The sequence below is a fragment of the Pseudorca crassidens genome, chromosome 16 (assembly GCF_039906515.1).
Source record: "Pseudorca crassidens isolate mPseCra1 chromosome 16, mPseCra1.hap1, whole genome shotgun sequence".
Classification (NCBI taxonomy): domain Eukaryota; kingdom Metazoa; phylum Chordata; class Mammalia; order Artiodactyla; family Delphinidae; genus Pseudorca; species Pseudorca crassidens.
In genome coordinates, this window is record NC_090311.1 from 72,052,379 (window position 1) to 72,065,237 (window position 12,859).

The window sequence follows — 12,859 nt, forward strand, 5'->3', positions numbered from 1 at the left end:
AGCTTTCAGGTTCTTTCATAGCTCTGGGAAGAATGACAGAGATGAAACCCACGCAGACACACACACACACACACACACACACACACACACACACACACACACACACATTGGGTTGCAGTTTTTCTAGGTTTCGTGTTTAAAATTGATAAAATCTTTCATAACAGAACAAAGCAGCAGTGAACTTAGTGATGTTACTAGGTAAATAATTTAAAAGGAAGAAGCTTGACTACTGTGTCATATTCCACTGCCTCTAATTTGGTGTCTCTAATCTTGAGCTTGGCAACCAAATAACCTAGTTTATTACATTTATGTGTAAAATAGAATAAGTAGAATAGAGGAACTCTCTGACGAATAAAGTATATATGCTATGGTAGATTTTTTACGTGATAATACTTTTATCAAGAATATTTTTAACTTACTTCCTAATTCTGAGGTAGAAGCCAAAAAAGTGAGGTTACCAGAGGCTGAATTACGTTCTTCATCATATAGTAATTAATACTTATAGTAATTAACCTAAACCTTTTGAATCACAAAGTTTTGAGTAATGTTTGGTAACATTTAATTTAGAATGTATTTACATTTATTCTTTGAGATTGCATAATGTAAACAACAAAATTTCCAGATCATTCAGTTAGATAGGACTGAATTCTGAAAATCGTATTCAAAGAGAATTTATTATAGTTTGAAAAATACCTGTTTTGGTGTATATAGCTTACAATAAGTTTTTAAAAATATTACAGTATTTCATAGATGTGAAATACATTGTTTTAGAGAACAGACATACATGCAACGTATTTGTACTAAGAAGCTTAAGATGGATGTATTCATTTGCTTCCAAGTTCCTTGGCAGTTGGGCACATTTCAGACAAAGATGCACAATAGAATATATAATATATGAATGTGTGTGTATGTATTCTGAGCACGTCTTTGCAAAAAATGCAAGGAAGGATACTTATAAAGAGTAGACTACTAATAGAATTCGACTTTAAAGTTGAAGATATACCCTTTTCCAATTGCTGTTCTTTCCTTTCTTCTAAGTCACCCCGTCTGGGGTAAGTTTGAAGCTGTAGAAAATTAATATAAATTCTTTCCAAAGTAGGAGCTATTTCAGGTGTTTAAGTTTATGTAAAAGTATTACATATTTTATTTAAGATACATAATTATCGCTTGGGATAAAAAAAGATTCATTGAGACGATGACCAAATGTATTTTTATGCCTATTCTCATGGCGTCTAGTAAAATCCTTTACTCGTGGTAAACAGTAAGTAGTCGATGGTTAAATGAAGGTACATATTTATCTAAAGTGGATATATTGGTATGAATTATACTTAGACAAGTAGCAATGAACCACACTCGAACTATGAATTAGGAAGTATAATTGTGAATTCTACATTCTGCTTAAATCATGGTGCTTAGGTGTTCTAATAAATATGAATATATTAAAGTATTATTAAAATTATTACGTGTGAGATTTCCTGGAATATATGATATCATCAGTACAGTGGAAAGATAGATTTGCTTTAAAAAGCCACAAACATTTTAATTCTTATTTTGCAGAATGGTTTCACACCATTGTATATGGCGGCCCAGGAGAACCACCTGGAAGTTGTCAAGTTTCTCCTTGACAATGGTGCAAGCCAGAGCCTGGCCACGGAGGTAAGACACTTTGGTTCTTTCCATGGGTAAGTTCACGTGTTTATAGGGCATTTTATCAACCTGAAGCTGTAAATTGAGAATTTGTCTCACTGGTATGTCATTGCAGTTGTATATTAACGTGTGGGCTCGCAAGGTTTTATGAAATATATTAGAAAACTCTAGTCTTTCAAGAATCTTCCATTGCAGAGATACCCTCTCTGCTCTTAAATGCCTGACTCTACCCTATAACTGAGCTGTTTATTTACTATTTACATATTTGCTTGAGGACACTTATCTGCTTCTTAACAATTTTCCCTCAAAAGCAGCCACTGTTTTGAAATATTTTTGTGATAAAACATAAGTTTTAAATCTGGTTTTTTCCAAATTTAAGCTAGCATAATTATAATGATTGGATTTATATATTTCTAAAGTAAACTAATTAAACTCACACTTCTAAACAAAACTAGTACACATTTTTAAATACTAGATAAAAGTGGTATTTAAAAAAAAAACGGGGGCTTCCCTGGTGGCGCAGTGGTTGAGAGTCCGCCTGCCAATGCAGGGGACACGGGTTCGAGCCCTGGTCTGGGAGGATCCCACATGCCGCGGAGCAACTAAGCCCGTGAGCCACAGCTACTGAGCCTGGGCGTCTGGAGCCTGTGCTCCGCAACAAGAGAGGCCGCGACAGTGAGAGGCCCGCGCACCGCGATGAAGAGTGGCCCCCGCTTGCCACAACTAGAGAAAGCCCTCGCACAGAAATGAAGACCCAACACAGCCAAAAATAAATAAATAAATTAATTAAAAAAAAAAAAAACGTTTGCAGTCAGGAATAGAGGAGTTATTTAAAAATAAAAAGTTATTTAAGTCACTGGTACTGTTTTAGGTAATACAGTTTATTTTTTAAACTAATCTGGATGGAAGATTATAATCCCTTGTAAAGTGTATCACTAGAAATCTATTGCTAATAATAAAAGACCAACATTTGGGTATTCTTTATTTTTAACAAAACAATGAATTAGAACAGATGTAGGGTTATCCTTGTCATAATACCACTCCTCTGACTTTCATTCTGAAGTATTTCCTGAATGGCACAAGAAAGATGACAATACAGGGATTGCATATAACCTCACCGGTTTTTTTGAGATTATGCCTTCAGGGGAAGCCACTAAGTAAATGAAGAGGCAGTTCACACAAAAAGAAATACAAATGACTATAAATGTTTAAAATACCTCACCCTCCCTCATAGTCAAAGAAGTATTAATTTATTAATCAGATAAAGAATGAGATCCAGTCTTTTGCCCATGGGATGAGGAAGAAATTCAAGGGGTAGAAAAAATTGGAAGTTAACTACCCTATTGGTGAAGTTGACAATTGGTTGCAACACTTTTGCAGAAGCAGTAACTATCAAAATTAGTATTTATACACCTTCTTACGTAGCAATTCCACTTCAAAGAATTTCTATCACATATATTAGAAGATAATGCAAAAAAATAGTTATTATATAAGAAGCTCAACAATATGATTACTAATGACAATTTTTAAAAAACTAGGAAGGACAAATAGGGAAGTCATTGGATAAATACGGCTCTACTTAGACAGTAGAATGCTCTTCTGCACTATTAGCAAGGAGACAAGACTCTATGTACTGATACAGGAAAATGTCCGTAGTGTATTGTCACCAATGGTTTATTCTGAAAATTCGGAGGGAGCCTTACTTTTCACTTCATACCCTTCAGTTCTCTTGGTGATTTTTATCTTGAGAATGTATTTTTAAACAATAATATCCTTAGAGCTCGGTAAGAAATAACAAAGGAACCAACATTTGTAGACGTCGAGCAGGGCCCATCCTCACACTGGGAGGAAGTAGCCTGAGTGAGTCCCTCAAGGACGAAGAAGCGCAGGTCTCATCACGCTTTGCAGGGAGAATGGGCAGCAGAGGTTGTTGTAGAAGAGGAAACCCATTCGCATTTTTGGATGGAAATACGAAATAATATGAATGTCCTGATGACAGCAATTCCTTAGTACTGTTTTCGTCTGTGAAGGACAGGTAGTATTCTTTTTCAGGCTGCGATGGACAGAGCATCAAGGATCTCTCCTTTAGAAGCGAATATAAACCCCATTAACTGCTAATAGATTAGAGTTAACTTGTCAGCTAATTATCAGTAACTCACTGAGTTCTCCAATTTTTTTTAAGCTTTCAAGGCCCCAAAAGAGGCGCTACAACCAAGTAAAAAGAAATATTGGGGCTTCCCTGGTGGCGCAGTGGTTGAGCGTCCGCCTGCCGATGCAGGGGACGCAGGTTCGTGCCCCGGTCCGGGAAGATCCCACATGCCGCGGAGCGGCTGGGCCCGTGAGCCATGGCCGTTGAGCCTGCGCATCCAGAGCCTGTGCTCCTCAACGGAAGAGGCCACAAAAAAAAAAAAAAAAAAAAGAAAAGAAATATTATATGAGATCCTTAAACAACTAATTCAGTCTTTTAGCAAGAAGATAGGTAGGTAGATAGGTAGGTAGGTAGGTAGATAGATAGATAGATAATGTAGATAGATATGTAGATGACATGTAGATAGATATGTAGATGATAGATATGTAGATAGATAGAGATATGTAGATAGATATATATGTACATAGATAGGTAGGTAGATAGATATGTAGACAGGTAGGTAGGTAGATATGTAGATGATATATATGTAGATAGATATTTAGATGATAGATATATAGATAGATATGTAGATAGATAGAGAGATAATGCAGATAGATTTTTTTTACTCCTTTATATTAATTTCAAGAGGTTTTGGGGGGGGTTGGTAGCTTTAAAAAATAAATGAATGAATGAATGTTCTAAGAACAAATCACATCCATGTCTTCATGAGGGTGCTAGTACATCACTATATAAACAACATCTATTGATTATCTAGAGCTTTTTGAAGCTTTGACTGAATTTTTAGCTCTTCTTTTGGATTATTATTACTAGAGACTAAAAAGAACAGCAAGAAATAAGATGTTTCATTCACACAATGTTCTAACTGCAATGATATTGGTATCATTTATACAGAAGTCTGTATTTACAGAATGAACAGTAGTGGCAATGAAAGGATTCCTTAGATAGAAACATTTTAATAGGATTTTTAATTTATTATATGATGTGATATTGCCAAGGTCCATCAATACATTTTTTCTTCCATATGTACCTTGTATATATGTATCGAGTCTTTGGCATGGTTGTGGTTTTCGAAACCTTTCCTGTATTACTGTGTACTACATTTATATCTTTTCCATGGATATCTTCCTTCTTTTCCATGGATATCTTCCTTCTTTCGCTAATCAAAATTTGGAAGCATGAGGTACATTTATTTGTTCACTTATATGGCACAAGTAATTATCAAGCACCTAGTATGTGCCAGACAGTCCACAAGGCAGTGAAGTTTCTCAAGGAGCTCCTATCACGTTTCCTTCCGGCTTGTATTTTTCTCTTAAGAATAACCCTACAGAGCAAACCAAACCGTTTAAACTTGGTTTGGAAACAAAATCTAGAGCTGCTAATTTTAGCTGTTAACACCTTAGGGCTGGTACTTTGTGTCTTTAATTGGTTTGTGCAGGAAGCACATTCTTGTCAGTGCTAATGTCTCAGCTGCAGTTGATTTTCTGGTACAAGGTAGTTTCCTTTATGTATAGGCCCTGTGGATTGAAAAATTCCTATCAGTGGAAATGTAGGCATTTCATTTTGCTGCAGAACAGAAGTGAGCTGTCATTTTTACCCCTTAGGTTTTGCTCAGGTTTTAAAAGTGAGATGCAACGTTAACTCTTAATACACAATTTTCCTTTCACCATTCCATTTTTTTAAATGTATTTTTCTCTTTTTTTTTCAAAAGTAATATATTAAATAAATGAGAAAGTACAATAAAAAGCAAAAAGAAGAAAAAGCCATGTTTAATTTTCCCTAGAGATAATATTCTGTTTATTCATCCAGATTTTTTTGTCCATATTCACAACGCACACATTTATCTTAATGAAAATGAGATCATATATTTACATGGTTATGTAGATTCCTTTTCCCATAACATTAAATTACACTCTATACTTTATGTCCCTCGGTGTAACCTGTGATGTCATTTTGATGACGTCCAGGTTGTATGCAGCCTTTCTCCATTATCTTACATATGGTTGCAGGGAATGTCCTTCCAGCTGCGTCAGTGCTCATCCTCTTCCTTATTTGGGTCTTCTTGGAAAAAGTTGAAAGCGGCAAGTGGAACTTCAGCCAGATCTTGAGGCTTGGAGCATAGATAGAATTTGTGTACGTGGAACAAGGAGGACATTTCAGGGTGCAGCAAATAGCCTGAGATTAGAAGCCAGGGTGGAGATGGTCCGCATGTCCACAGTTAGTAAGGAGAATGGAGATGATTTGTACGAGAAGAGCCTGGGCAATACTGTCACTTAGGCGCTTGGCGCCAATATTTTACACATCCTTGAGTATAAATGTGCTGATTTGCATTCAGCCAAATGAGTGGTAGGAGTGGTAGGTGTTTTCCAGCAAGGAATACAATGGTGAAAGTGGTCTTTTAGGAAAACCAACAAGACATGAGTATGCAAGTAACTCTGATTTTTCTTTCTCCCTTATAAGCACTCCTCCATCAGAGCAGCCCTCGATATGTGCCACAGGGACTACAGATATAAAATATCATGACCCGAATAAAATAATAAGTAACTTACTTGCCAATTGTCTAGTAAAAATAATTTTGAAATGTTCTTTTGAGTGTGTGATAATGAAAGCATTGCAGAATTAAAATTTGGGAGCCAGTCCTGGGATGTTCTGCTCTGTACTATGTGTTCTACAGTCAGCAGACCATCCACAAATTAATTAACCACAGTGAAATCTGTAGCTGTCTTCTCTTTGTCAAGTCCCGGGGCCATACGGCGGGAAGACTCAAATTACAGATGTGTGTGTATTTCTGAATTGCCTTTAGTCACATTTTGTATGATCCCTTCTTTCATTGGTCAGAGAAACCACGAGTCTTTCATGTATATCTTTCTTAAAACAGCAGTGAGTATAGTTCATTAATTCACATATACAAATTGAGCACCAGATATACGCTAGGCAACAAGGTACAGTGATGAAGCAGACAGGATATGCTAGGCAACAAGGTACTGGATAAAACAGTTTTAAATTATCAGTGGAAATGTTTACAGCTTATTTAAATGAACGCCTTTGAAAAATTTGCCTGGATTTAACCCGAGAGGTAATTGTTTTCACTGAGATTATTTTATGGATACGGAAATTCTGCCGTCTTTTTCTTGTTTAGGTAGGACTTTCGAAATTTACCCACTTTTTCCACAGAAAGAAACCCATAAACTTATTACAGATTTTTAAATTATTTCCTGCTTTGGTATATGTGTAGTTTTAAATTTCTTTCCACATATGTCTACTTGAGTACGTCAGCTTTAATAACCCCGAACAAAACTTGACATTTGGTCACTCGGTCACCTTCTTATTCGTTAATGAAGAAGAAAATATCCATAGGGACCAGTCTTGACCCATCCATCTGTTCGCAGGATGGCTTCACACCGTTGGCAGTAGCTTTGCAACAAGGTCACGATCAAGTAGTGTCACTCCTGCTAGAAAACGACACGAAAGGAAAAGTGCGTCTTCCAGCTCTTCACATCGCTGCCAGGAAAGATGACACGAAAGCTGCCGCCCTGCTGCTGCAGAATGACAACAATGCAGATGTAGAGTCGAAGGTGAGGACCTGGGAGACGAGCCCCTCGTGCAGCATCCTGTGTTAGGCACCCAAATGTGAAGAATGCCTGGGCTCCCTTTGGAGCTTATGCCAAACACTTAACTGCCCTGAAAGGAATAAAATCAAGCGCCCAAGTCATCCAGCCGAAGGCACATCCCCTGCCCTTGGCATCTAAAGCTGGGAGGGAACTGTGGGTGCTGCCCTATGTGTGCTAACATGGAGGCCACCTCAAAAGAAATCAATCGATACGTACCCAACAGTGTCCTTCCTTTGAACGTGTATTTTTAATGTCGTTAACACGTCAGCTCAAACATCAAGGTGAAAAATTACAAAATGCTAGCCACGGTGTGCACAAAGTCAACCTTTGGTTGCTATCTCAGACGGTAGGCAATGCACTGAGTATTGATCAGCTGTGGAAACCATGCGAGCAGCCAGGGTCCCAGCCAACAACTCCCAAGTCTCGGTGGAGGAAATGTGGCATTTGGAATAGGCCGTCACATAGCCCTTCATTCAGTCTAGCTTTCTTTCTGTGCCTGTCGTGCTTCCATCAGAGCTTTCACCCTCGTCACTTAGCTGTCATGAGCTTTCTGCCATCCATGATCACCGACAGCAAACTAACCGTTCATTTTTTCCTCCTCCTTGCTTCCAAATGTGTTAACCTAGCTGGTGGTGAATAGAACAACAGAGGTATATATACATATATATACGTGTACATATGATCTATATCTGCATCATCATTTTCCCATTTCTTAGAGCTGCTACCTCATTTCTTTCCCTTCTTCTTTGCATCGCCTTCTGTAGGCTAGATACCTGCTTTATACCCCCGCCCTCAAAGTAGCATGTACCAGAGAAGATAGTAGTTTGATTACCAGGGCTTTCTGCAGCTGAACCTGGTGTTTGAAAGGAAGTATGAGGAAGCCTTGAAACTTAAGGGTATTTCAATAGCGTTCTGTGACACGAAGCGTTTTGGCACTTGAGAAACTTACCAGCTGTACCTAAAGCTGCAGACAACCCTGTCATTCTACTCATCTAGGATTGGTTCTCTAGAGTTCTGCATGACACTTACCCTCAGTGGTGTCAGCAAGAGGGAAGTTACCCCAGAAGGGCACACATATGACCCACCCTTGACAAGAGTCAGTCAGATCGCTAGCATGGCTGAGAAGCTTGCTAACAATTCAGAAATGCATCTAGTTCCTATAAGGTTTCAATCTTTGGGGACTAAGTGAATCGCTGCATGTTTTAGCACTTTTTTTAAGGAAGTAAAATGACCTCGGTATGAATAATCCAGAAAAATGTGTTATCGAGTAGGCATTTGCTACTAAAGAGACCAGCTTGTCCATTTCTTCATGAAATGCATTCACCACGATTCAAGACCGATGTGTAATAGTACCTCTTCCCCCCAAATTGCTTTCATCGTTAAAATTGGCTTTTACCGTTTGTTCATTTGACTCTACATTGAATATATAAAACAAGTTAAATTTTGACAGAGTTTCAATGGACGATTCTATGAACGATAAAACAGTGGTACTGATCGAACTTTCTTTGAGCTGTCAAGATATTTCTTGTCATCCCTATTTTAACTTTTGGAAACATTGGCTTCTGTGTAGTTCTGTTACTGGATTACTAAAATGGCTCAGTCTCCACCCTTGGTTCCTCCCTGGCTATTCCTCTGCCTGTGAGTTTGGCATCTCTTTGAAATCCTATGAGCAATTGGCACTAATGGAAAGAAACCTAGTACAGAATGGAATGTGGACCTCAGCGTATCTTGCTTCCCCGTTTTTATCTGGGCAGGGTTATGGTATTAACATGTCAGGCAAGGGGCCGGCAGGAATCAGCTGAACGTCTGCTCTGTTTTCTTTCCAGAGTGGCTTCACTCCGCTCCACATAGCTGCTCACTATGGAAATATCAACGTAGCCACGTTGCTGTTAAACCGAGCGGCAGCCGTGGACTTCACCGCGCGGGTAAGAGTGCTGCGGTCTGATGTGCGCCTCAAGCATTTGAAACGATTCTTAACCCTCCTTCCCCACCATGAGGAGGAGGTCAAGAGAGTTGACCGCCAAGGGTCCTCCCAGTCAGTGGAAGGTGTGATGTCTCCTTATACTAGTGCGTTTTCTTGCATACAGGTGTGCCTATTTCCTAGGAGGAAAAGAAAACCAAGATCGGGGTCGGGAGTAGGGATGGGTGATAAATATCTAAGTGAATATATAGAAAATGTGATTTAAATACTGATGACTGGAGACTACACGCTGTCCCCCAAGTTGAAATTTCTGAGACTGTAGAAATGGGTCGGATGGCACTAACAGTGCTCTAGAAATCAGGGTCTCGATCTTCCAGGTGGGAATGGGTTGGAATGTCTGGATAAGGCCCAGACTTTAGAACCCAAATAATAGAGGCCACCTTTTGCTCTTAACTTCTGTCCCCTATAAACTTTCAGAATGAGTAACACGATTCTGTAACCTGAGTAAGCTCATAATCATAGGGAAAGGAATTACTGTGTCATGGGTACTCCTGGACAGCCACTCAGACATCCCGAGTAATATGGCCCTGAATGTAAAAGCTGGTCTAGCTCTAGGCCTGATCGTCAGCAAAAGCATCATCAGAAGTAGAAACAAGGTGGGAAGCAGAACAGAGAAGTGGCTGGATGTGGGGACTCAGGATTCAGACTCCCCGGGTTCCAGTTTTGGATTTAACTTTTCTTTCTGTGTCCATCAGTTTCCTCATTGGTAAGATGAAGTTAATATGGATTATGAAATTAAATATGATAAAAAAAAATAATAACAACACTCCTGTACTGGGTCACTGAGAAGTAGGAGTGAGCATACCCAGAGCACCTAGCGCGGCGCCGGACACATCAGCACCAGCAGCGCTGTGATTTTGCACATAGCGTTTGAAGCATTATTTTTGCTAAAAACCTCACTTGTTAGGGGAGAAGTGGCAATAGACCCGGTAGAGAGAACAATCATAATACTAGTGCCAGCAGTAGTTGTAGTAGTAGTAAAAGTAATACCATCTTTGAAGCAGATGCCAAGCTGAGCATTTTTACCTCATTTATTCTTATATCAAGAAAAGTGTTACTTATCCTTGTGTTACAGAAGGGGAAACCAAGGCCTAGAGATAAGAAATAGCTGGTCCAGATCGCAGAGCTAGCAAATGAGAAATGGCAGAATTTCAGCCCCAAAGCTCTTCACCCCTCCAGTCTTCCGCCTCCCTCTGCTGATGTTAAGGGTTCATTTTTCTTTTCCTTCTTATAATTCATTAGTTCTATAAAAATTAATACGAACTCAGAATAGGCTAATATAAAAGCTATTTCCAGGGACAGAGCGATGTCTGGCCGCGGCCCTGGGAGCTCCGCCTCTGCCATCGGGACCCGGCGTGCTGCCCAGACCGGCGCTCAGGGGGCCCGGGCCGGCTAGAGGCATGGGGGGCCCCGGGGCCCTGTGACGCACTACCAGAGGCCTGGCGGGTCATCAGGGAGCCAGATGCCCATGGCTGGCTTGCAGGTGGGAACCCCTGCAGGCTCCCCATTTGGCACAGCTGCTCCACTTCGACCTGGCATGCCACCCACCGTGATGGACCCATTCCGAAAACGCCTGCTTGTGCCCCAGGCCCAGCCCCCGACGCCTGCCCAGCGCCAGGGGTTAAAGAGGAGGAAGGTGGCAGATAAAGTTCTACCTCAGCGAATTCGGGAGCTTGTCCCAGAGCCTCAGGCGTACATGGATCTCTTGCCTTTTGAGCGGAAGCTGGACCAGACCGTTGCTCGAAAGCGGATGGAGATCCAGGAGGCCATCAGAAAGCCTCTGACGCAAAAACAAAAGCTGTGGATCGATATTTCTAGTACGTTCAGTCTCAGCAAGGCAGAGGGTGATAGTGCAGGAACCGCAGGGACCCCCGGGGGGAAACCCCGCAGGGGACCAGGTGGCTTCCTGGGAACTCTGAGTAGAGGGAAAATGGTTGGGTGATCCTAGGAAACGGAAGAGGAAGTTTTCTTCAGTCTTTAAGAACCTCGTCATTGAGCTGGACAAGGAACTGTACGGGCCTGAACCACCTGCTGGAGTGGCACCGGATGCCCACCACCCAGGAGACAGATGGCCTCCAGGTGAAACGGCCCGAGACCTCATCGTCAGGTGCACCCGCCTGCTCATGCTGGGTCACCAGCCTCCCCAGTACGAGTCGGACCCCCGACTGGCGAGGCTGCTGGGGGTGCACACACACACGAGGGCTGCCACCATGCAGGCCAAACACAACCAGCTGCAGGACGGCCACGAGCGGGAGTACGTCAACTGCAACTGGTAATTCCGCCGGATCTTCAGCTGCGGCCGACTCCGTTTCTCTGAGATTCCCATGAAGCTGGCCGGGTTGTTGCAGCATCCAGACCCCATTGTCATCAACCATGTCATTAGCGTGGACCCTAACGACCAGAAGAAGACAGGCTGTTATGACATGGATGTGGAGGTGGATGACCCACTCAAGGCCCAGATGAGCAATTGTCCGGCCTCTACCACCCATCAGCAGATCGCCGCCCTTGATATCAAGCTCCATGAGACCGCTGAGTCCATCAACCAGCTGAAGACCCAGAGGGATCTCATGCTCAATTTTAGCACTGACCCCCAGGACTTCATCCAGGCATGGCTCCGTTCCCAAGATCATCACTGATGTGATTGGGAATCCTGAGGAGGAGAGACGAGCTGCTTTCTACCACCAGCCCTGGGCCCAGGAAGCAGTGGGGAGGTGCATCTTTGCCAAGGTGCAGCAGCAAAGGCAGGAACTGGAAGAGGTGCCGGGAATCCGCCTGACCGCAGGCTCGGGGATCCCTTCCTTTCTTCCCAGCCCTGGAGCACCCCCCTCCTCAGCCTGGAAGGGGACCACCCTCTGGGGCACAGACACGTAGGTCAAGGAGGGGGTGAGCGGTGTCTCCTGTCACCTTCTGCTCCCCAGCTTTAGTTTCATAAGTGTAGTGAGAGGATTCCGTGTTGCTTAGTCCCCAAAGCCTTACTACTTACACGTTGGCTTTAATTGGATTCACAGCAGAGGCCTCCTTTGCCCCCTGCAGGCAGGCCCGAGTAGGACCTGGAGGCTGTGCTTTGACATCGCAAAGGCCCCTGGCTTTGTTTGTTTACAGACCCCCTTGGAGCGAGTGTCAGCGCTGGCTCTGGGCAGCTGGGCGAGGAAAAGGGGCACAGCTCACACTCTTCCTGTAGCCTTTCCAAACCAAAGTTCTTTGCCATTCCTACCAGCCCAGCCTTGCTGCTGGTTTTTTTTTCCTTTCCTTTGGGTATTTGCACTATTCGTGGAGCAGGTTTTTCTATGCGGGAGCCACGTTTTTTGTACAGGAGTAAGCTGGGGTTTTTCGGGGAGCCCTACTCGGTATCTCCTTCCTTATTTTCTTTTCTCAGTCTGTGCAAGCGGCTCTGGCCGCCATCATCTCCTGAGAGGCCAGAGGGCTGCCACCCCCAGCTCTTGGGCCCAGGGGTAACTCCTCCTAGAGGGAGGG

At 42.2% G+C, this 12,859-nt stretch overlaps 1 protein-coding gene and 1 pseudogene across 14 annotated transcripts in view; both read left to right on the forward strand.

Annotated features, from left to right (window-relative positions):
- The window catches only part of ANK3 (ankyrin 3), a 332,431-nt gene that overhangs the window by 115,270 nt on the left and 204,302 nt on the right, over window positions 1–12,859 (forward strand). For 12 of the 14 annotated variants that reach the window (XM_067710883.1, XM_067710881.1, XM_067710879.1 and 9 more), the window contains exons 5-8: window positions 1,558–1,656; window positions 7,183–7,368; window positions 8,031–8,054; window positions 9,231–9,329. In XM_067710883.1, the coding sequence (XP_067566984.1) occupies window positions 1,558–1,656; window positions 7,183–7,368; window positions 8,031–8,054; window positions 9,231–9,329 (408 nt within the window). The remainder of the gene's footprint in view (window positions 1–1,557; window positions 1,657–7,182; window positions 7,369–8,030; window positions 8,055–9,230; window positions 9,330–12,859) is intronic. The other 2 variants (XM_067710891.1, XM_067710893.1) reach the window with 1 other exon arrangement.
- On the forward strand, window positions 9,907–12,256 carry LOC137209483 (SWI/SNF-related matrix-associated actin-dependent regulator of chromatin subfamily D member 2-like; annotated as a pseudogene).